Genomic DNA, 25,563 nt, shown 5'->3' with positions numbered 1-25,563 from the left:
TGCACAGTGAAACACTTAGCTTCTAAATACGTTTTGAAATGTGTAAACAAATAAACAGCCATTAAGAACCTGTGCTGATGGCTGATTTCAGTGCTGAAATTGCAAGTTACTGTTTCGCTCAAATGAATATGCACTAGCAAGAAATGCTTATCCAGAGGGATTATGTCAATTCTTTGTTATCACTTATTGACCAAGCTGAGGTCGTCTAGATAGAAATTTTTCAGGAATCAGATTCAAGGAGCACTTCAGAGCTCTGACTCACAGCAGCTGGCAAACTGCTGCCAACCCATAAAGACTTTCTGCCTCCAGGTGTGGTCCTGTCTGCCAGCCAGGCTCCAAAGCTGTTAGAAACTACTGTCCTCATCTCAGATGCTTATCTTGGCCTTCGTGTATAAGGCTAAGCAGTCCATGGCTTCTGCTAAAGTGAGTGATGAAGGATGTGGTCTCTGCCAGTCCTCTCTTGTGGACTCTGACCTGCTTCTTTGAAAATGCTGTAAAAGCTTTTGTGGCATCTAGCAAGGTATTTAAAGCAACTCTTACCAGGCTCAAAGTGTGTAGAGGAACTTGTAGTCATGCATCCTATCAATCCTCTACTGTCTGTTCCTCCTGAAATGAATAATAACTTCCTGCATTTGTGCTTGATTTATAAAACTGCTCTGTAAACTGATTATATTTGTGGGATTGGACTCTCCTTTCCTGGAAGGAGAGCACAGATTAATCCAGAGGCAGCTGGAATGGGAAATGCCCACACTCTGTACAGAAGTGTGTTTCATGAAGGCAACTGCTTTTCCACAGGGTTGTAGGATTGAACTATAGGCCAGTAAATGTTTCACTTGTGTTTTAAGGGCATTGCTTCAAAGATGTTTTGAGGAATCATAGCTGAGTACTAGGGCTACCTGTGCCTGATACTCTGGCTGAAGTATTAGAAACAAGTATTAGAAAAAAACCTTGAACTAATCAAGGACACAGATTTTTTTGAGAATATTATCCTGCATCTAGGGTCAAGATCATTGATAAGAAGTTGTTTTTAACTGGTGCTATTTGCACTGGATTCCCCTCGTCTGCTTTGCTGCAGCTGGTGAGGTTTCAGCAGCATGAACTCGTCTTCAACTGCTCTGTCATGCTGCTGAAGACAACTTCACCTCTTGCCAGCATGAGCACCCAATCTGTCAGGGAGCTAATCTCTCCTAGCAGAGCTGATTTGCATTGCTGGATTTGCAGTCACCTCTGGTCCATGCAGGGGGTGACAGCAGGTCTCACAGCTTCACCTGCTGGCCAAGGCAGGGGGACTTTGTGGCCAGGTGGGGCTGTGGCAGACAGAGTTTAGAGGTGTTAAAATTGCCCTGGAACCGCACCCTGAAACTGTGGTTTTGCATGTGCTTTCAGTCAACTCTGCTGGTGGAGCAAGTGACCTTGACTCCTCCTATGGAATTATTTTTGTCTGGATTAGGTCCCCAGTCTGGTTTGCAGCCTGCAGGCAGGTGTGCCAGCATGACGGAGTAGCTTGAGTAGAGATGAGCACCAGCACCTGGAAGAACGGCAGATCATGTTAAAGTTGTGCTACTGCTGCACGTTGAGATCTGAAAATGTGCATGTAGTGGGGCAGGAAAACGTGCAAGCAGAACTCAAAGGTGGACTGGGGCACACAGGAAGGAGTGTCACATGCACGGCCCTGGTGTCCCCAGCTGCCTCTGCTGTGGTGCTGCTGGCAGCCTTGTGTCCTGTCCACCTGATGCAGCTGGGGCTGCTTTCAGCTCTCTGTTGCCCAGGGAGTTTTGAATTGCAGAAATATTTTAAGGTAATCTTGTCTTTAGTGCTGTAATTTCACCAATTCATGTCGGTAAAGGCATGGCAGTGTTTGCCAGGCAATGCTACAGCGTTAAGAAAATTTGAAGAAACTGAGTTCCAAACTACCCAACAAAGAAAGAAAAAGAAATTTTTTCTTACATGAAGTGAAATTCAAGATGCTTTTTCAAGCTCTTTTTTTCTTGTAGGTAATAAAATTACTCTTGACTTGCAGGGCCTCAAAACTGGGGATAAGATGTAACTTGTAGTATGCGCTGCTTATTTCTGAGATTTTTATTTTTTTCAAGACTGATTTACTCAAGCTACAACTGACTGGATGGTATCTGTTCAGTGGTAAACAGTTTTAAAATTTCATCTCTTTTCAATACAGTGTAGCAGAATAAATATCAGCATGAGTGGGTTGTGGTGTAACTGAAAAGGAACAAGAGGGAGGGTAGAGCAGGGATTATGTTTAGAGAAATCTGGGGCAAAGATTTAACCAAGGAAAAATGTCAGCTGTTTTAAAATGAGGCACACAGTAAACATGATTTCACTACATCTGAGCTAAGAAGTTGTTCTGAATACTGCTTTTCACAGCAGAGCACAGATTTCTTCGCTGTGGTTTAGTGGATGCTGGGAGAAGAACCAGCCTTGGCTTGGCATTCGAAGCTGCATGGCAGCTGATTGTTGAAGGTGGATAGATAACTGACCTTCAAGGACTGGATGTGACTGCCTGCCAATTTGTACCACCTCTGACTATGGCAGTGATGTTTAACAAATGGCTTAGAGGAGTCCAGAAAATACACAACTTTTTATCACTTGTAAAACCAGCCCCTTGTGCACCAATGTATATCTACACACAGAAAATGAGAAGTAAGACCACATGGTTTTGCTGAAGATTACACAGATATGAGCTGTCCTAGAACAAAATGAATCAACTTTCTTGGTACTGTGGTTAGTAACAGGCAAAACAAGGGCTGGCGTTTCCTATAACACTGAACCATGGCAATAACACTTAGTATTTCCTCTTTTTTTGGGGGAAGGGGGGTGAGGGAAGGGGAGTAGGGGGGAGGTCTGTTTTGTTATGTTGCTGCCAAACTTAAACAAAATTAAGTAGCTTCATAAATGTTTGCAGAAGTTTCTGATAAAAACAGAGGTGGATTTCTGTAATGTTCATCTGTATTCTTTTTCCTGAAACTGTGTCAGGAAGCTGCTGACAGGTGGGCTGCTTCTGTCCAGGCTGAAAATGCTGCCCATTGACAGGCCTGGACTTCCCAAAGGGACAAAGAACAGAGCATTTAAGAATTTTGGGTTCCTATAGAAGTAGTAGAAGTTGTCTCTGTAGCTTCTCAGGCACATTTCCAATGCAAATTTACATGTGATCAAGTTTTTTGATATAATTTCTTCAAGTTATAAAGTATAGACTTCCTTGAAAGTTGACCATTTGTATGAAAACTGTTACAAATTAGGTAGAAGGTATTTCACGTGTGCTCACACTTCACAGCCTTTAGTGTGGTAGCCAAGAAGAAGAGGAATACTTGTGATGAACAAGGCTTCTTGTGACAGTTATACAGAAGTAGTTACTATACAGAATAGGAATGGTAGAAACTTACTAGGGTAAGGTACTGCTGATGAAGCATATTTCTACACTGCTCCATTCTCTCTAGCAGAAGTAAATGCCTCATTTTATGGAAGCTGTCCATAGACTGTGAGCTGGAAACCAGGGCAAAACTTGGAAGAACCGCTAGAAGCTGAGCAACAGTCTTGATTTTGTGAAGAAGTGCTTCAAGAAAGGAAACAAACTGCAGCTATACAAAAGATTATATAATTCTGTGCCCAGCCCTTTTGCATGGCACAGGGGCCCAAATTTCTTTTTTGGGTAGACACTTCAAAAATTGCAAACCCGTAACTTAGTTTGGTCTTAAGTTTGTGTTGCTCGCACTGCTGTTACCATAACCGCGATTGAATGCTAGTTACGCTTCCTTTATTTTGGAGGTCTTAATATTGCTGTTTCAAGCAAAATACTTGGGGTTTGGGTGTTTACATAATGCTTCTGATATGCTCCTGATATTTTTATGCAATTGATATTTAGCACTGTCACTGTGATACTCTCATTAGAGGAAAGCACTCAAGGTAATGAGGAGGCCTTCTTGAGGTCAGTACTTGCTGCATTAACCCCAAAATTGCTTTGGGTTATAAGACAGACATAAGCAAATAACGTGAAAAATTAAGTTATTCAAGATACTATGAACAAAGTTTCAATTTAGAAGAAATTTAGTAGAACAAACACTCACAAGATTTTTAGTATATGATTTAGGTAAAAATTTATCTTTTGCGTGCAGCTGTCAAAGACTTGTCCTGGAAATGGAAGTACTTGGTTTATTGATAAGTTAGGAGCAATATCTAGCTCACTCTGTATCTGATTTTGCAGTGACATATGCAATGATAGATGTGTCATTGTCACTCAGAACAGCTTAGAGTTTCAGTAAATACGTACTGGATGTACTGACTTAAAAGGTCAAGATTTGTCTGGTCTTTTCAAGTCTTGCTCAAAGGTCTGTTATTCAAGGCTCAAACACTTTGTGATTTTTGTTCTTATCTATGGTTCTAACTCCTGATGATGAAGGAAAAAAAATAATTCTTATTACTGGGTATGTATGCAAGTGAGAAATAAGGGTCAGTTGTCCAGAAGCTCTGTGGGCAAGTGCCCTACAAGCAATGCCTGCCTGAGCACTGTGCACCTGAAGTGACCTACCAGGGACTCCTGGGAGGAGGTTACCCTGGAGCCAGCAGTATCAGCTCCAATACTTTAGCAAACACTTGCTTATTACGCAGTGAAAGCAGCCAGGCAGGCCTCAAGTGATAACTGAGGTCATTGCTGGCCTGGCACTGCCCCTGAGCTGAGCACCTGCACAGGCACACTGCATTTGCCTTCTTCCTGCAAGAATTTATCATCTCACCACGAAGCAGGAACAAAGAAGGTACATCTCCATCCTCTGTGCCTTTCTGCCTCTGTATGGACCAGCACAGTCAACAAAGCCGAGAGGTTTTGGAGTGAGATTCTAACTTGTGAGCCTGATCTTGTGCCTCCACCCTTTATTTTGTGGCTGTGGCTTGTGCTGGGCCATATCAGCTGTTGAAACAGTACTGAATGCACAGCAGTTTTGGGACTTGTTCAACAAGCAGCTCAGCTGCCTTCCCAGGGGAGTCAGGAGTGCTGGGGAGAGGACAGGAATTGCCATGGCTTTGTTCTTCTTTGCCTCAGAGAGCCCAAGGGTCCGGCTCATCACCTAAACTTACCATATCTATATATAACATATGGCATTTCTTTATGTTCTTGTGAATTTGAAGTAATTTTTGTGTTTAAACTGTTCAATCTCATTGTCTGGGTCTGTAGCTGCAAACTGAATTTTCAGTTCTATTGTCCCGAATACATAAGTTTTTTTTTCTCCCCGCTAAGATTAAACAAAAAAAAATTAAAAAAATTCATTGTGCCTTTAAGCCAAAGAATTTTGAATTACAAACTTTGAAGATATTGTGACTGTAAGAATTACTTAAAAATTAAAACCCAGGCAGGCAGAGGTAGATGGGCTCTTGCAGTTTAACCTGATGGTATATTCACATACTTATATTTGTATCTTGAAGGAAAAATGTGCTGCAACATTTCAGGTGTTTGCTGGAGCTCCTTTCAGAATGTGGAAAAAGTGAACAGATGGTTCATTCAGACCTTGGTAGAAGGACCCTGCAAAAGACTGGCTGTGAAAGAACCAGAAGATGATGAATTGTCAACAGAAGAATAAAGACCAGATGTCAAGGCTGAGGGTTTCTACACGGCAGTCTTTTTCATGGTGATTTCCAATTTACTCAGTGATTAAGTGGTGCTCTTGCTCTGTAGCTTTTCCTAGGCAGGTGTTTCAGTCCTCTGGAGTCTCGTGGCCCAGATCAAGACTCCTAAAGCTCTACAGTATGAGTTACTTAGTGACCCAGACACAGCTTTCTCTGCAGATTCTCTTCTATTCCAGAATTCCTGCCTGTCATCCTTATTTTCTGTTCTTTAAGCTACACATTACCACATTTTTCAGTTGGTTACTGTACTTACTGAGAGTTTGGTGATAGGAAGCTTTTTGGTTTCAGCTGTCCAATGATGTGAATATTGAATCCATTAGGTAACTCCTTCCTCCCAAACTTCTTTCAGGAGCTTTAAGTTGTTCACCCCTTCCTCTCTCTTTCACTTCCCCTGTCCCTGTTCTTGTCTTCCTCTTTTCTTGCGTTCAAGTGTAGCCTTTCCTAAACAGCCCCTGGGTAGAAGAGGTTTGCTACAAGTGTACTTATGAATCACTGTTCTCAGGTAGCAATCACTGCCCTCAAGTTGTAATGCAGATCAGGTTTTTTTGCATTTTCAAGATTGAAACAGAAATTGAACAAGGTCTGGACTTAGCCAGAAAACATGCAGGATTTGCAGGGCACTATCTTAATTAGCCATTGTTTAAATGGCTATCTGTCTTTTGAATTTCTACCAAGTAGTAGCAACAGATGCAGAAAACATTTGTTGTTATGCTCTTCAAGTAGTTTGCCTTTGGTGAAGCATCAGTAGCTCTTGTCAAACATGCCTACCTTCCTCAGTAGGGTCCTTCTTTGCCACAGTAAGCCTTGTGATTCTTTCTCTATTCTGAAAGAAATAGGCTATTCTGGCCCTGTGTGTTGGTTGAGGTGTCTTTAACAACACAGTTAGGGTGATCTTACTGTTGCTAGGTCAGAGGTTCTGCTGTGCACATAGCTAAGAGGAGTGCCACAGGGGCGTAGGTAGCCATGTGTGTGAACACACGCTGAGCAGACAAGCCTGAATTTGGACTTGCCACTGCCACCCTAGTGAGTTCTGTCTGTGCCCTACCCTTCCTACTGATGGTCTCCAGCCTCACTTTCCTGTTCTTCCACTCCTCTTCTGCAGTGGCTTTCTGCCCTGCCACCAATGTTGATGGGTGCGGTTGTGGCCTCAGGCAGTGGTGTGATGTGATTACACACAATGAAAGCTGCCTTTGGGGCTCTGCATAAGGCAGCATGCGCAGTCACCTTTCCTGTTGACTTGTTAAGACTCTTGATTCCATCTGCTTGCATAGGGATGAATACCTTCTGGATTAGTGTTTTGTTTTGGTTTTTTTTTTTTTTAGTATCATCACAGTATTTTAGTGATCACAAGTTACTTGTCCTTTAAGGTGGTATGTGTATACATCTGACTTATTGACATATGTGCAATTCTCTTCAGAGAAAAATCAAATATAAACTGCCTAATACTAGAAATAAATTTGGTGGCATTTTTAGGCAAAAGACTTAAAATTGTCTTCTGTCTGAATCTAATTATAGGGTTCATACCAAGGCACATTATAGACATTAGCATTTTTCTGTCTTTCATAGTTGCATAGTGCATTTTACTACCCTGGCAAGATTAAACTGTCTTTCTCATTATTTTGTTTACTGTCTGCTTGTGTTAAGTTGATTTGAGGTCACAGTAGGTAAAATGCAAGGAAATGGAACCTGTATGGTAAAATTTTGACTATTTTATTTAGGATTTTTATGTATATTACTATTAAAATGCAAACAGGTTAAAGTAATTCCAGTGAAATGAGCAAAGCAAAAGGGGTGTCAAAATGCACAGAATTCAGGTTACAAGTTCCTTCTTTAAGAAAACAGCAAATTGATAAAGGTGGTAAAGTAAGCCATGACTCTTTGTTTCCTTAGGAGCTAATTTCTGGAGAAGGAAAGCTTCTGAAAGCTGCCTTGAAGTTTGGCCATGCTAATGTATTTGGATTAAGCATGTGGAGATAGTATGGCCTGTGAGTGAGAGAAGTAGCTTGTAATTGGTGTTCACTGCCTCCTCAGGGTCCATCAGTGTGAGTGCTTCCTTAGACTTGTGCCTTTTTTGGTAACCTAGACTGAGGGTTTATTAGTAAATAGTGAGTATGAGTAAAGAGTGTTTAAAAAAAAAAAGTGAGTGAAGAGTGCTCAGGTCAATTGTCATAAGTTGACCTAAAGGTTTAAAGTCACAGAAAGGAGCTAGAGTTTTAATGGTGTTTTGTGAGCACCTCAATCTTGGGAAAACCTGTTGTGCCTTGAACTGACCAGCTAGCAAGGTATGCAAAGATAAACAGTTACAATTTTATTAAGCAATTACACCAAGTGTGCTGCAGACTGTGGGACCAGCAGTTAAATGTTGGTGGAAGTGGTTGAGCAACAAGCTGATACATTGCATTCCACATTTGTAATCGTAGATGGCAACACTTGCAGCTAAATTAAAATGGCTGGGTTTTCATCTGCTTCCTCCAATTCCATGACTTTATCTCCTTGTTCTTCCAAACATACTGAACAATTATAATGAAGTGAAGATAAAATGAAACGTTTTATTTCTGCACAGGGTTAAATTACTGTACTAAGAAGGAGATGTCCATGCTCATGTCAGAGCTACTTAGTGTCTTTTAATATTTACCTCCACTGAAGTCTCATGCGATGATACTGTAGAAAGCTGGAGGTTTAAAGCAGAGTACAGGATGTGGTACCCATAAGCAGAAAATTGAACGTTAAAGTCTTTGGCAGCATATGTAGTCACTTGCTCAACGCCAAAGACAACTTGTGTCCGTGGTTAAATGAGACTTTTTCTAAACTTTGTGGGGATTGAAGTATCTTGCGAGTGTCTGAGGAGCCCTACAGATTTTTGTCAGTGTCTGGCTGAAATGAAGTGGCTTTGACACTTGGGCTCAGGAGCATGGAATGCGATTGCTGTTGCATCACTGTCCCCTTGTATGACAGTCCCAAGGTCCATGTATTGCAATAGCACTCAGTATCTGTAAATGGATGTGGCTGGCCTGTGGTAGCAGATACACATGACTGAAATAAGACCATTATCAAGGAAATGGAAGAAGGAAGAGGACTTGGGAAAGTAAATGTACAGCAATGAGGCTCTCTGGGAAAGCTCAGGGGAAAGACTGGTTTAGCAAACATTTTAAATTTTATATCAGGATGTCTTTTACTGGATATCTGTGTTCAACACTCCCATGCTAATGGTGTGTGTTTGCTTTCCCTGTTTGTGCAGTGTCTGGCAGTTAGACATAGTCCAGAACAGTGGCCCTGGAGATCCTGTGTGACACATAGTTTGCAAGAGTGGATAATATCTATCTGCTGGCCAAAAGATGCATTTATATTTTTGTTTGAAAATACATGCATGCTTTCACAATGAAATAATTAGATTAGGAGAGATACAGCCATTTTTAAGGGAGAGAGTAGTTCAATGTTGGAAACATTTGACAAGTTACGTATTGAAGACCCGCACTCTTTAATTAAGTGTATTAGTCTACTCTCTCATGTGAATCTGCCCTCCAAGTTCACAGCTGCCATAGGTTTTTCAGTGCTTGCAGTGTCTGCCTTTGTCTACAGACCTTCCCCTGAGCAAATTTTAGGGAATGGACTGAATGCCCCTAACTGGAGACACAGAAAAATGTTCAGGCCATCTGGTCTCATTGCTGTGAGACACATGCTGGTTTCTTGTAATTGTACTTTTTGACAGAAGACGTTTATAGAAAGTTGTTTTCGTCAGAGCCTTAAATTATTCATCCAAAGATAAACAACTTCCAGCATAAAATAGACCTAGAATTTTGTAGGTATGAAATACCTTAATAAGGGAACACCTGTAATAGGTGTTTGTAAAGCCATTTTTTTCTTAGTAGCCTGTTGAATTATCTCTGTTCACATTGTTCTGGTTGACACACTTTCTTCTGCATATTTAATAAATCATTACATTGGATACCTGCAAGTTGATATGGGAGTGGAGGCTCGGGGGGAAACTCCATCTGCTTGTAGCTTTGAGAATTGTTTTTCTGATATCTGTACATGAATCCTTCCCCTGTATTTTGCAGCTTCCTAGCAGTGATCTGAGCTCCTGTCCTGCTGCAGTGAGGACAGCTCGGGTAGCAGTGAGCCTGCCTCAGAGCATTGCCAGCTTAACCTGCTCCATGTTTGGGGCTTGGCTGGTGCAGCACATGCACTGCCAGACTAGGAGCAGCCATGGAGTTGAGCTGCCCAAGGCAGGCACTCATGGGATGCTAAGTACCTGAGAGTATGAATTTTACTAGGAATAAAAAGAAGGCACAAAAGATGAGTTTATTGGCCTCTTTCAAACTAGGACAAGATAGTTATATATTCTCTCATTACATAAGGTTTTAAGTCACTGTGACCATCTAAAATGCAGCTAGCTTCTTCTTAAAGCAACAGCACTGAACTGTGATGACAGATGCCTAAGGTCCTCTCACTGCAGGGAGACATAAATGGGATGCTGCCTAGATCCTGTTGTACTGGGCTCAGCTATTACTGGGACTGGCTGTGGCCAGCAAACAGTCAGTCAGAAGTTTTTGTGCAAGAAAGGCTCCCTGGCTTTTGTTTTTGTTATAGAGTGGCTCCGTTGAGTACTTTTGACTGTACTAATACTGGATTGGGGGTATGAGCTTGGGGCAAGGAGGCAGCAAGATGTAAGGTGGGCATATACAAAATTTGCAGAACTTGTTTCCAGTGGACTGAAACGCTGCCTTGCCTTGCTTACTGTGCAGCTGCAGACAGCTGAGACTGCAAAATGTGTTTTAGCTAATGTTTAATTCTAACACTCGTGAAAAACTTTTATCCCAGCATTTTATAGTATGTACTCCTGTATCTTTTCTCTTTTCTTTCCCCCCCTCACCCCAACTCTGACTTTACAAATTCTATTCTATCACCGTAAGAGGATTTTGTTCTCTCCGTAGTCTGTTATGCCTTGTTCATTGAGCTTCCCGATTGTGGTGCCAAAAGAGCCCTCCTCCTTATTGCTCATGTCTTGCTTTCCATGGGAAAAAGTCTCTGGTGGCAGGAAATTGAGGGGAATTGGCCCTGGGAAATAAAAACCTCTGTTCCTTTCTTTGCCTTCAGTGTAAGAAGTCCTTTGATATGTCTGTGGCAAATGCCTTATTAAAGGGTCTGCCTGCTAGGAGCAGCCACGTGCTGTTCCTGAACTGCTGCAGATAGTCATATGTGTGAGAGAAAATGAATGACCAGGAAGACTTAAGTGCTGTTGTAAGTTTTGCAGGGCTTTTTTCCAGCTTCAGTTCTTCCAAGATAAAACCTATTTGGTAAATGGTTATGCCTGAATTACTTAAGGATTATGCTTCAAAAAGTGTTCCATAAATTTGTATTTAATTGCAACAAATATTACTTTTCCTTTCATGCTTTTTTGTTACATATTATTTTAAGTTTAGCACCCTTTAAAAGTACAGTCCATGGACTAATTTGCAAACTCTGTTGCAAGTTATATCTGTGAAACGTCTCTTAGTTAATGTAAATTCAAACCTAAACTACTGTGACCCGCAGGTCAATGGAGATGATTATAGCTGCTCCATTCCAGCCACATAAGAACCCATCTGGAGTTCTGCATCCAGCTCAGGGGCCCCAAGCATAGGAAGGATGCTGATCTGTAAAACGGGTCTGGAAGAGGAGACCACAAAAATGATCAGAAGGCTGAAACATCTGTCCTGTGAGGAAAGACTGAGAAAATTGGGGTTGTTCTGCCTGGGGAAAAGAAGGTTCTGGGAGAGCTTATTGTGGCCTACAAGGAAGATGGAGAGGCACTTTTTGTAAGGGTATGTACTGATAGGACAATTGGGAATGGCTTCAGACTGAAAGAGGATTAATTTAGATTAGACACTAGGAAGAAATTCTCTAAGGGTGGTGAGGCACTGAAACAGTGATTAGATTTCCAGTAAACTCAGTATCAATTAGATTGTCTCTGTGGTCTTGGGACCTCCAAAATCCTTGTCATGGATGTATTATGAAGATGAACTCGGAACTGGATGATGTTTGGAGAGACAATACTTGTTTTTAAAATTCCTTTGTAAAGTGACCACATCTCCGTGAACCTGAAGTTTTGATTCTCTTTCTGGATTCTGCTAGTAAGGTCATGGCTCCCGTGGCCCTTGTGCACCTGGGCTAATTGCTGGTTTCAGTAATAATATTGCATCTTCAGATGTGGTAGCTCTATTTCTGAAAACTTGCTCAAATCCAGAAATTTGAAATGTTTTCATGTTGTCCACTAACCCTGAGTCTGAATTAGTAGGTCCTGCAGGCACCATGTTGACTGTAGGTCAGGGAGTGCCTTGGGTTGAGTTCTCAGCTCTGTGGTCAGCAACGGGCATAGCTTCAAGAATTTGCCAACAACTGGAGTGGCTGTCTTGGATCAGGGCACATCAGAAAGTTATTGCAATTCACAATCAGACCTCAAACATCAATTAGTCCTAGATACTGTGTACACAGGGCAATTGTAGGATGAGGAGGGTGCGTGTAAGTACGATGTGTCAGTTGATGGAAGATGACCAAGTCTTCAATTTAGGAAAACTCCTTGGTAAGCACTTACTTTTGTGCTAAATATGTAGAATATACATACATAAGAAGCTGTCAGTAGAATGTTTCTTTATTTCTGTTTAATCAGTTGTGGGAAGAATTGGAAAGTTGGTGTGCTGTACTGAGTAACTGAATAAATCTCCCATGTGTGGCAATTTACTAAGTTTTAGTACTGCTCACTGGGCCATGTGTTTCATACACACTCTTTCTTTAGTGGTTTTTTCGTGAAGAAGTGTCTATGAGTGAACTTGATGTCTTAGCACATGTTTTATGTCTACTGACTCTTAGCTAGCCCAGAGTCAACATCTAAAATGAATTGAAATAGCTTTAAGGCTAGCATTTTTATTAGATCTTGTTGGTTGTCCAGATGCCCTCCTAATGTTCCCTCTTCAAGAGAATTCCTCTGAATTTGAAGTTAAGTCACATAGTTAATGAATTTAATCATAAGATGTTGTTTACATGACTTTTCCCCTCAGTAGAACTTTCATGGAGAATGTGCCTTGTTCTATGGCATTTTCTCAGCTGGAAGATTTTGTGTCAGGATCCTGCTTGATAGAGATCTTCAGGTGAAGCCCAGCCCTGATTACTCTGCCACATAACACCCTTTATTGCAGTACTCTCTTCCATTGTGAGCTGAGGATTATCAAAGTGTTACTGATATAGCAGAAATATGTTTATTCTTTCATCAATCTTTCTAGTCTTCTGACTAATACTTGCTCTGTTAAGCAGAAAGAGTGAGCTTTGTCTCCAAACCAAACTTGTTTGCCTGTTGAATTTGGTGTGGCTGGCTTGATGGATGCTCTCAGGATGTTTGAAGAAGAGGTACACAGGACTCTAGTCAAAAGCTGAAGCCCTTGCCAAAATATATTATTATAGACTAGACTTTAAGAACCCAAGTCTTCAAAGTAATTGCCTCTGCAGCTCAGTCCTGAGGCTACCTGCAGGTTGTCATTTCTGTTTCTAAAGCTTTGTCTGCAACCACTCTTGATGTGATAGCACAGTTGCTTTGAAGCCAGTATATGCTGGAGGGTAAGTGTGTAATCAGACTTATTGGAAGTTGGTGTTGTAAGAGACTCCTCCCAGGATTAGCACTGTAGGTGTTGACATTCCCTGTGCTCTGTATTTCCAGTGCTCAGATATCCAGCCCAGAAACTTTAGCTGCTTTGGCCCTAACAGAAAAGTCTGATTTCCAGCTTGTGGGCTGCTGATACCCACTCCAGAAGGGAGCTGGTTTTTCCACTTCCCAGAGTGTACAAATTACTTCTTTTTGAATCTTGCTCTTATTGTTGCAGTGTTTGCTAAGCAGAGCAACTATTACAATTCCACAATATCTGTTGGTGCCTTTATCCACTCTCTGAATCAATCTTTGCAAATAATTTTAATGAGGGATTAGAGTTTGGCCAGGGCTGCTTGATCTAGGATGCCTTTGTTGGGTATGGGAGGCACCCAAGGACGTGCAGATCCAGGACTAAATTGCAAAACATTAGTGTTATTCAGGTTAATTCCTAGACTGATACTTATCACATGGGTCATGTTGTTTCCTTTGCCTATATTCAGACAGGCTTCCTTTTTTCTGATTTGCTTATGGCTGTGTTGAGTTGTCTTTGAGGGGCAGGAGTAAACAACAGTTTAACAAGTTACGAGGACCAGGGCATGGGAATTGTCATGGGGGGATGAAGGCTTGACGTGCTATCGGCTGTCCCACTGTAGCTGACAGGACCAGAGCCAAGCAGGACAATCAGCTGGGCCCTTCTGACAGCACTTGTCTCCACTTGTGAGCACTCATAGTTGCGAGAGCTTTTGGACAGGGGCCTTTGATCTCAGTGTTGCAAACAATAAAATGATATATTATGTTTCAGTGTGGTGGCTCGTCAGTTTTTTTTCCCTTGCTCTGGGAAGTCAGGAGCCCTCTGCAGCAGAGGAGCTCTGCTGTGGAGTCAGAGCAGCCTGTCTGGTTGTGCTGATGGTGGTGAGGGCAAGAGCAGTATTAGAGCAGCCTCCGTGGCCAGTTTGCCAGGCACAGTGCTTCACCATCTGCATCCCATGTTTGCCTCCAAACTAATGTTTTGGTTCATGGCAAGCCATATCCTGATTACAGTATCTGAGAGCTCATTTTAGAATGAGTCATGCTTATTGGAGCTACCAGACTTAAAAGAAACTTTGAGCAAGACATGTATTTGTCTGATTGGTGTATGAAGCATCTGGGTAATTAGGAAGCGCAATTTTAAAAGCAAAGGAAGATGAGAGATATCAACTCCCATATGGTCATTAAAACTTCAACTACAAAGCTTGAAGCAGCTATACAAGACCTTAACAAATGTATGGTAGCATCAGTCCAAAATGTGGATGTGTAGTGTAATTTCTTTTGTGTCCCCAGTAAATGCATGTGAGAATTTTTCTGGCACTTTTTTTTTTTTTTTTTTTGAGATACAGGTTTCAAGGTATGCAAGTACTTGCAAAACTCGGAGGAGTCCTGCTGTTTTGAAGTGCCTTTTGTGTTGCCTGTATTCATTACCTGAAAGTGTTTATCCCCCACTTGAAGCAATTGTCAGGGAAAAGCTGAAAACTTGCTCGTGGCATGCACGAGTCTGTGTGGGAATGGAACTAGCCAAGCACATCACAGTGCATTTCAGGAGGAGCAGGGGCTGTGGTTTTTTACCGAGGATGTGTCATGATGTTCTCAGCTAACCGCCTTGTGAGATGCTACAGAAAGCAGCTAGTCCAGCCGTGCGTTTCCGTCCCCTCCCTTGTGCCTGCACCACGCTGCCTGCAAGTATGCAGTGGCTCAGATCAGGGAGCCAACCCTCCCACAAACAGGTCTCTTTAGCAAGAGCTGCCTCTCGTTCTGGCTCACTCCAGCTATGGCGTGAGAGGTGATGTGAGCATCTGACTGAAAACATGAAAGAATGTAGGACCACATTTTTCATAGAATGATCAAGGTTGGAAGACATCTTCAAGATGATCTAGCCCAACACTGAGCATAGTACAAATAGGTTGTAATTTTGGTAACTGGTATATGAAGGCTGTCAACAAAAGTCTCACTGCTGTGGCTGAAATTCATCTAGAAGTCAGCACGACAGTATGCTCCTTCAGACTCACTGCTAGAAACATTTGGAAGAATTGGAGAGCTGCTCACAGAGGACCCCTCTGTACTCTGCAAGTAGAGAAAGACCACTCACTGGGTAGCAGATATAAATAATTGGAGTTATTTGCAGCTGGAAATGTGCACAGACACCTATCTTTAATAGGCTGGGAGAGTGTTTTTTATGGGAGGTGATGAGGTTGCAGCAGTAAGTAGGAGAAACCACAGATGGTTCATTTGATTACAACCGTCGTCACCTCCATCAGTGGGAGGCAGCTCAGCATGCTGAGCTGGGTCTCACGGGTTCCTGAAGCGGCAGCCAATTCCCATGCTGTCCCTGAGATACCTTTGCAGTGTGGTGTCTTTGTCTCTGGTGTTGAGGATCTGCTTAGCATGGGGCTGCTCCACCTGCTTCTTGCCTTGAGCTTCATCATGAGAGTCCTCAAACTCTTCTGAGGATGTGTAAGCTGAAACTCTGCTGGCTCCCAGCCTCAGCCCCCCATGTGTGAGTGATCCATCAGCCCCACCATGAGGGCTCCATCCTGCCCCCAAACCAGGCAATGGCCTCAGAGCAATACAAGCTTGAAGAAGTTAAACTTGAGGAATTCTCTGTAGAAAGAACAGAATACTCTTGTTGACCTAGGCATCTTTGTGCACCCTACTATAAAAGGCCTCTTTTAAAGAGAAGTGATAACTATTTTTATTTCCCTTCTTCAGCAATTCACCCAGGTTCTAAGTAAAATTGCTCTAAAAATCACCCAGACTCGTGTATAACTTGATATGGGTTTCTGTTTGCAGCTATTGTGGACGATGAAAGGCTTTCTGCAGAGGAAATGGATGAGAGGAGGCGTCAGAATATTGCTTATGAGTATCTGTGCCACTTAGAAGAAGCAAAAAGGTGAGTAAAAGAAAGCACACTTATTCTGGCCTTTAAATGTGGACATTCAGGCCTGTTGTGTTCTTGAGCATCATAATTTTTGATTCAACATCTTGTATTACTTGGATTAACTGAATGTTGGAGTATCATAGTACTCAGCATGAGAAACTAATGCCCAGTATGAAAAGTCTGATTCAAAGAAAGATTTAGAAATAATCAAGACATCATCCTGAAACTGGCTGTGGTGTCCATTTTCACTGAAAATTGGGGCTGCATACTAAAACACAAGGCTGTAGTTTTGTGAGAAGCTGAGTCAGCCTTATGTGACTCGCTGGAGAAAGTATTTTTCTCCTGGCTCTGTGGCTGTGCTCCCTCCTTGGTGCTATTTCTCGTGGAGTGACTCAGGTCACTAAGATGGCAGAAAATCACCTGGGCTCTTGCAGGTTTAATAATTGAATCCTCCTTGTGCTACAGTGGTAAGTGCAGGCAGGGCAATAAGAGAAGATGGACTCTGCTCCTGCTTCAGTTCCTACTGGTCAGCAGTCCTCATCTCTTAAAGCAACAGCAACAGTGATGAAACACTGATTTGGAAGTGCACAGAGTTTTGATCACCTTTGTGCAAATGTACTGTGCTATGTTCACTTCATTCTCAAAACAAATATTCAACAACATTTTCATAATTAGAGAGCAGGAAAACAGGGTACAATATCCTTGTGCTTTTGAAGTAGCTTCAAGTACTGCAATTATTATATATGTAAAAGTCTATTTTGTATTCTGTCTGATCAGACTTTTTCAAAGATGCCTCTTATACTCACGTTATTGCTATTGGCACCACTGGTAGCGTCTTGAATCTGCTCTGTGTTTGTTGATGATGGTGGTTTTACTTATAAACTGTATTTGGATGACTTTCCTTTGAATTTCTATTGAGAAAAGAAAACTTGAACGGTGATTAGTAGTGTGAGCTGTGAAACCTTAGTGTGAAGGTGAAGCTTGGCGTCTTTGTAATGGTTTAAACAAGTGTATTTCAGTCTGTAATCTACTATTAAATTGTGCCCTGGGCCTTGAATCCACAGTGTTTCCCTTTCAATAGCTGCCAATGGTTTTGCCCTAGGGGTATTGTTATAAAAATCAGCCATTCTTACTTCCTCTTCAGTTCATTGTTCCATTTGGTGTAGCAAGCATTGCCTCCTTTGCCCTTTCTTCCTCTTTCTTCTGCAGTGGTTCCCTGTTCAGATATTTAAGACAGCAAGTGTCAGTCCTGCTGCCAGGGAGGACTGACCTTTTCCACACGCTCCTGCTGCCCCCATTGTGCAGGGGAGGAGATTGCCCTCAGTCAGATGAGTCAGCTTGCTGTGCTGGCTATGTGAAGGTCTTCTGCTGAGTTAGTTTTCTGTGGTTTAGTGAGCTGACTGGTCTGACCAAGGGGTCAGAGGAGAACCGGAGCAGGCAAGAGGAAGAGGATGGGGTGCAGCTGCACACTGGAGAGAGGGAAGGGAGCAGGTTTCACTTGTGGAGGTGTTAGATCAGGTCCACGGTATCAGCTAACCTCAGTTAGTCAAGGTTTGATATCACTCAAGGTTTCTCCTTGGTATGTTGCAACTCACCTATATGCTGCCTTATGGCATCTGGTCTCCAAATTCAACCTTTTCTCTTCTCCTGCTATTATGACTACTTTTTCTTCCTGGCTCTCTTCAACCTTCCCCTTTCCCAGGCTACTTGTCATTTTGAAATTGAGTCCTGTAGCTAATTTGAAGCAGCTCCCTTGATATTTCACAAGGAGATGTGAAATTATTTTTACAACTAATGACTTAAAATAGCATCTGCTGTGAGTAACCTCCTCCCCTTCCTTGTATTTATTTTCATAGAGATTCTTGCCACTAGCAGTTCTCCAGAGGAAGCATTGTTTTAGTCCATTATGGGACTTCCTATCCAGGACAATTACTTCCAGGGTTGTTAGGTACCTGGAAGCTTTTCTGGATCTCTATTTGGAAAATCAGAATCTACTAGTACTGTTCAATGGTGATTACTTCATAAGGTGGGGATGAGTTCTGCAGTGTAAGGAACATTGTACTTCCCTTACTAAGGGATTGGGCTGTCATGGATGGAGATGAAGTGGCAGCATGATGCTGCTGCATGGCCTCCTCTGCCTCAGTGCGCGGGTCCCAGTGCTCATTAGGAAGGAAGGGTGACCATGCAGGGCATGGTGGTGGCCCTGGGAGTGATTTTGGGTAGACAGAGCTGCTGTGAGAAAAAAGAGAGTGAGGGGAATCTTCTCCCTTCACAGAGAATCATTGAGGTAATTTTGTTGTACCATGAGACTTTGCCTCAAGACACTCTTGCTACTGTGAAAACAACCCAGCAACAAACAGCTTCAAAAAGGCTTGTAGAAACAAGCAGAAATGCCTGAGTCTCATGGCTGTGTAGCCCCTAGCCCTGCTTTCCCAGGAGGTGACCCACGTTTTCCAGGGAAGCTGAGCTAGTGCCAGCCCCAGGCTCGGATGTCAAAGGTGCATGACCACGCTTTTCCCAGCACCAATCTGGAGAAATGGGAAACATGAGAAAGTTCTATATCTCTTCTCACTGCACGGTTATTCACCCTGCGAGCTTGATTAGGGGTGAAACGTGTTCATTTGCAGCCCTTGTCTGTACCTGCATGATAATAGCATTTTCGCTGTGACTATAGAGCCTGAACAAAACTGGGGACTCTGGAAAGCGAGATGGAGAGCAACAGGGTCACAATTCAAACGATACCAGCTGGAGAGGCTGGAGTGTGAGCTTCTTCCACAACACGTGGTGGGTCCTGCCCTTCAGCTGCACTGGGAGACTGCTTTCACAGGAAACATTCCCGAGTGATGGGCATCTGCAACTTTGGCTGCTGCTGGATGCAGGGGTCCCAGCTGGGTGCTGCCCAGCTCTGCAGCAGCACCCGTGGGATGTGCAGGCCCCGCTGCCCTGCTGTGTGCTTGTGGCAGTGGGTCTGACTGAGAGCGGGCAGGCTGGTGCAGCAGCTGGCTGTGAAACCTCCCGGAGCGCTGCCGGCCTGCTCACAGCAGTACCCTCCTGGGGAACTGAGTCTGGGGAGCGGGAACTGCCTTAAGGACATATTTAGTCTTTGTCCTGAGTGCTTGGAGAGGACTTCTTAATATTCATAATGCTGTGGATATCAATGACAATAAATAGACCGAATGAGTAAGTCAAGGTGAGTTTTTCCAGTTGGCAGCTGCTGAAATGACAGCAAATACTATTTTAGATAATTGACTGTGCAAATACAGTGCTTTGTCCATACTGGAGAGTAATAAATACTGAAATAAAAAATAAATAGCAAAAGATCAAGCAGAACATGACTGGGGCTGTGTCAGGAGGCATATTTTGCTTCTCACCATGTTTGTAATGAAAACATTACTTTGTAGCAGCTCTGCACTTTAAAATTCCAGAATTAATTAAACAGGTAAAGAATGTACACTTTCAGCTGCTTTTCAGATCACTGTTTGCATATTTAATTATGGTAGCCCAGCTTTAATAAAAACTTGGCTGAAAGTTCAACATGAAAAAAGAATCATGTCACTGGTAGCTGACGCTTCTGCAAATACCTTCTGAGACAGGCAGAGTATCTGTTTCGCCTATACAACATGGGAAATTGGTTTTTAAATACAATGAGCAGGCTTGTAATATCTGCAGAGGTCAGTAAAGTTTGATAGAGTGTTATATTTTATATTGAGGAAATTTTTTTTTTTGTTAGATTGCTGGGCCCCTTTCTTCCTGAGATTGCACATCTGATAAAATGAGGTTTTGGTTACTGATATATATTTCATCTTTAAGCAAAGTCTCTTGCATATTAAACAAAAAACCAAAAAGGAGCAAGAAATTGATAGCATCCCATTTCCTTGAGCTTCTGAGAAGAAAAATAATCAAGAATATACAATTAGGAGTAGGGATTTTTGCACTTCAAGAAATTTTGCTATGGATGCCACTGATAGAAGTTCTCCAGATGTTACCCTGACATATATCCAGTATAATTTGGACAATCATACCAGTAAATAGCAAAAGTGTAAGGTGGGCATAAACAGCTGTGTTACAAGCCCTCAGGTTGTCTTGTATTATGTGAATTTTAACAGGTGCATGCCTGCATTTTTCCCAGCCCCAGTCTGGCAAAGGTAATATTGACCATAGCGTCCTCCTTTCCAAAGGAAATTACCCAGCACACCAAACTCTGGCTTGGGTTTGGCTTTTGCTGTTGCTTGTCTCTGCTGATATGTAATTACTGCACTGCAAAGATAATACAGATTTGAAGGACTTAAATTGTGATTGAAGCTTTGGCATATAAAGCAAATCAAATTTTCACTAAATGAGTTGTGGCTGGTAAGGCTTATAATCATCCATAGTGAAGTAAATACTGTTTCTCTTGGCTTTTTAGAAATTATACCTTCTTATGATAAGATTGAATTTGAGCCATGGAACTCCTCATTTTACTAGCCTTGACTCTCCCTGCTTGAAATGGAATATACTTTGTTTCATAAAGCATATTCTGCAATTTCATAAACAGAGCTGCCAGAACATTTTTTTTTCTTGCTCAGCTGTTCAGCAAGGCAGTAACTTGTATAAAATACTGAAGTTTTAGCTTCAATATTAGGACAATAAAGACACAGTAAAGAAATCTATCCAGGAAACTTCTTTTTGAGAAGTTTTTTTTTTTTAATGTTGAATAAGTAAATTCTCATTCTTCTTCAACTTATTTTCAATAGAAAAACAAATTGTCCTGTTTTGTTTCTAAAACCTGCCTCTTTCATAATGTTGGTTTTGTTAATTGGTTTGCAATGGTTAGTTGCAGTATTGGTTGATGATATGATAGCTATGACTTCCTGAACAAAAATGTGCCTACGGTTTAATGTACTTATAATTTCAAACCCTGAAGTGTTTACTTGGCTTTTGTTAAAGCCAAAAGCTTTGCAGTACCCTAGCAAAACAGAAACCTCAAGTTGCCAGGACTGTGGGACCATGGAGGGTGGCTAAGGGGGGCCTCTGTTTCTGGGGAAGGTACCAGAGTCCTACAAAGACTTAGTGTACTATGAGTGAAGTCTGCCAGGTTTTATGTTGCTGTTTCTCCAGGAATAAAATTATGGCAACCATTCAGCCCTGGCAGGCCATAAGTGAATTAATATTACTCAAGTACTTTCAGACTACAGGAAATATTTAAAGACCTGTGCCCTTAGTAAATATAAAATATTGTAATCCAGTTGTAAAACTACCTAATTTTAGGCAGAAAATATTAAAATATTTCTTACTAACAAGTTTTGTAGGGATTTATCAGAAAATTATTTTGGTATTGATAGTCGACTACCGTGTTGTAAATTATGAACTTTGTCTCCCCACTTCTGCTTGCTTTTAGCCAAAGTACTAGTGAATGTGGCTGCCAGCACCCCTGTAAAGGTAAAATGTTTGAAATTAGGGTGTGTCATGATGTGAAAGTCCTTGAAGAAAACCTATTTAGCTGTGTTATACCTATTGCTGAAGTGTCCTGGTCCACACAGAAGTACTGATCAACAAGTGTACTTGCTGTTTCACGTCTTGGTCCTCAGCACGCTTACCTAGACTGCCAGATATTGGTAGAACAGCATCTTGTTTTGGAGAGTTATACAATCGTGCTGATAAGCCAGAATTTTTGTGTGCAAGTGTGATGTCATTGGTATCAATCAATCCAATAATTGCTTGGATAGTGATATTTGCATATGAAAAGTCTCGATGGTGAGATCTAAAGGCGAGAGGAACCTTTTGTGCTAGTTTTTGTGCAGGATGCATTGACCTGCATGCTGGCATGTTGAGGTAACGTGTAATGGGTCATTGCTCAGTGTGTATACTTGTGGAATAATGATGCCCAGTAATGATGGATGTGACCTTTGTTTTTCAGACTGAACCATATGGCACTTGTCCCATAGCATGCACTGGAGCTAACAGTACAGTCGCTTCAGAGCCAGTTAGTTCTCTTTCTTAAAGTTTTCCACCTTTCTTTTAGGCACTACTGTCTTGTAAAAGGAATTGTAATTTGTTGTTTTGTTTTTTTTTTTAATGGAAGACTGACAAATTTGAAGCTAGTTCATGCTCTGCTGCCCATGTATTGATGTTTGTAGGCAAAGTTTCACCAAGAGAGCACACAGCATTTTCATTTCTCCTTCACTTTCTCCTCTACATCTTGGATTATCTGAGACGCAACTAGAAAGCTTCTATGACTTTATACCCCACTCACAAGTCTATCCAATAGCCAGATCAAAGCAGTGGCTCCATTCTGCCCCCTGGGTAGCTCCTGGTTAATATTAAGCATGACCTGAGGTGGCCTTGCCAAGGTATCAGTAGTGGCTGAGTTGTTACATTACCATGGGGAGCACATGAAGGAGTAGGGATACTGGGTGTGCTTGTACATCACCAACCCAAAAGTCCTCATCTGGAAGGTTGCTAAAGGAAAGCTTGGGGCTGAGATGTGTAGAGAGAACAGAGTTGTGGGGATTAGACGTACTTAGGGCTTGTAACTTGCTTAAGAGAGTCATGCTGTTGGAAGGATCTGTGACAGTAGGAAGGACATCGTGGGAAGGAAGGATATCTTTTGCTTAGTGTTGAAGGGCTTAAGTGTTGCTCTTGACCTTTGGGTAAGTCCTTCTGCACCTGTTTCATATTTACCTGAGAGCAGCCAAGGCCTTTGCTTCTCTGTGTGTTAATGACAGAAGAAGTGACAGCATGTCATGGCAGTGCTTGTGTGCTTTGCCCATGCCACCGACTCTGGTCTGCAGGCTGCGGTGGCTGCATGCCATGCTGCTGGAGCAGCTGACCAGAGAGTGGTGCATTCTCCCTGGCACATGTCCCCTTGGACTATATCCCTTAGTGTAGCACTCACTGCTTTGTGCTTAATCTCCTTCTCTGGTCCAAGGCATGCAGTCATCATCTGCCTGTTTGCCTTGGACCAGAGAAGGAGATTACCTGGACTGAAGGAATTTGCTTCTTAACAGCCCCTTTGCAGGAGTGTACTTTTCACATGTTGAGATCCTTCTTCCTCAGCTTACTGTGTCCTGGAGAGCTGTTGATCTTTGGAAGAAGTGTTTATTCAGGCTCTGTCAGAAAGCACTGTGGGGAGGTATGAATAGCTCTTCACAGGTCAGCAGAGAAGGGTCAGCAGCTGTACGTGGTCAGCTCTATAGCACTACTTTGTACTGACCACTGATGCTAGGGAGGTGCCCACAGGTGTGTAGGGGATCTTACTGTGTATTGGATATAAGAAATGGCTGTTCACAAGAAATATGCTGCTAGAGCAGGAGGCTTTTGCAATTACTTCATGGATGCTAGAAATCCACATCTCTGTGACTTAGCTACTATTTTGAGACTGAAAGCCCTAAAATTGGTCTAATGAATGTTTAGATTTGCAAAAAAAACCCAAAAAAAACCCCAAAAAACAACAAACCAATGTGCTGCTGTAGCCCCAGCCCTGGGTGGGAAAAGCAGCTCAAAGACCAGAGGGGTCAGTGCTCGCTGAATGTGCAGGCATGGCGTTGCACCCAGCTTTTGCCCTCTAGGTACTGCAAGTGAACACTTTATAGAATAAGACAATTTCTGAGGCATGTGGTCTGGGTTCCTTTGAAAATCACTTTGGTTGCAAGTGTCCCAACTGTTCACTGTCCAGAGAAGGAGCACTCTGGCAGTTTGTATCTCATATTTAGGAATGGAGTAATGCTGGAAACTGCTTTGGCTGTGGACTTTGCTGGCCACAGACCATGTGAATCCTGTGTTGGTAGATAGAGCAGTTGCACAACCAGCGCTCCCCATCATGAGATGGGTGGTACTCCTCTGCAAGGGGTGTGGTTGCTTTTTAAAGCCACATGCGGTCAGATTTGCTGCTGGGCTGATTGGGTTGTGAGGTTGTGTGGCTCAGCTATGTGCACTGTGTGGTGCTTTTGAATGCTGTTAGTCTCCAATAATTCATGTGCTTTTATAAAGATGACTTTGTATTCACCTGTATTTAAATCCAAGGGTCTCTTGAGAGGAATAGTAGTGTCCCAGAGGAGATAAGAGTCTTTATGGACTTTGTAGGAGCTTGGACATTTGTCAGAGCACACTTGATGTTCTGGAATCACTGTCATTTGAGGCTGATAATTTGACAGCCTCCCATAATTGCTTTTGCTATTTTTGTTGCTAGATTTAGATAGGCATGTGCAGACCTCTGTGTGTGGCTATGTAAACCTCTCAAATTCTTTCCACCTCACTCAAATTAGGGAGAGTTGTGAAAATGCCTCTGTTCATGGTTTCTGTTTTTCAGCTCTCCATGTTTCTTGGAGTTAATTATGCACTTTCTGTAATGCACAGGAAGACAGGTTCCAGGGTAATCTCTTCAATCCCAGATTTAACACCAAAATGGGGAAAGATTCTTTAAGCCAAACCATCCCCTGGAAAATTTAAGTGATGTATTTGTTTTTCAGCTGAGGTATGGAACTGGCAGGCATTCTTGAATTAGTACAACTTAAAGTAATTTAGTTGAATGTTTTCTTTAAAACACAAGGAAAAAAATTTCCTGACAAGATTTTTATTTTACTGTTTCAAATCGAATGAACTTGTTGGTGTCTCATGTGAAGTGGTTGGTGCTATTAGGTATCAAATCACAAATAGATGAAAGACATTGTGGAGTTACCTCTTCTGTGAAAAGAGAAATGGTAGCCCAAATATTGCTGTAATCTGGTGCATGTGTTCAGAATTAGCCTTGTGTTAGGCATGCAAAAAGAGGAGAGGTTCTGGTTGTCTGTTTCAGCAGTGGTAGCAGGACATGACCTCGAACATTTAATGTATTCCACTGCTTCTACTGTACATTAGCACCATTCCTGACAACTAAGGCCTGAAATTATTCTGGTAGGATGATGGCTAATGGCATGTGTAATTTCCCAGCTATCCAGAGGGTAAGCAGCTTGACTGCCCTGGGATGAGAGTCCATGGTTTGCCATCGTGAAGTTGTGTAGTTCCTGCAAGGCAGGAGTACATTACTCTCTTTGCAAGGCAGCAAACATGAGAGACTGTATTCTCACCCTGTCTTTTATTGCTCCCATATGGGCTATTGGTGATGCATTCACCTCACAAGAGAAGTGATAAAGCTAGTCTGACAACTGGAGCCCTTTTGTCAACTATAGCATGTTAACTATTCCTAAAACTTGTTTGCCATCAAAGCAGGTAGATGCATTTTAAAATTCGATGCCATAAGGGTGTTAGAGGAGCTCTTCTAATGGATGAAATTGACTTAAACTCAATTCTTTTCATTACCCCTGCCATTCTGTTCTCTAAGTCTGCTTATTGTAGGTCCAAATGCAGAATTTGTCCACTGAGGCAATTAAAAAACCACAGATTTCCTGCAGGCATCCATATCGCACTGCACAGAAATTGCGCTGCT

At 42.2% G+C, this 25,563-nt stretch overlaps 1 protein-coding gene across 5 annotated transcripts in view; it reads left to right on the top strand.

Moving 5' to 3' along the window:
• The window catches only part of IQGAP2 (IQ motif containing GTPase activating protein 2), a 126,373-nt gene that overhangs the window by 5,461 nt on the left and 95,349 nt on the right, over positions 1-25,563 (top strand). For all 5 annotated transcript variants that reach the window (XM_064736012.1, XM_064736010.1, XM_064736013.1 and 2 more), the window contains exon 2: positions 16,073-16,172. In XM_064736012.1, coding sequence (XP_064592082.1) covers positions 16,073-16,172 — 100 coding nt within the window. The remainder of the gene's footprint in view (positions 1-16,072; positions 16,173-25,563) is intronic.

The sequence above is a fragment of the Zonotrichia leucophrys genome, chromosome Z (assembly GCF_028769735.1).
Source record: "Zonotrichia leucophrys gambelii isolate GWCS_2022_RI chromosome Z, RI_Zleu_2.0, whole genome shotgun sequence".
Taxonomy (NCBI): domain Eukaryota; kingdom Metazoa; phylum Chordata; class Aves; order Passeriformes; family Passerellidae; genus Zonotrichia; species Zonotrichia leucophrys.
Note: the sequence above shows the minus strand (reverse complement) of the source record. Positions and strands in the feature narration are given on the sequence as shown.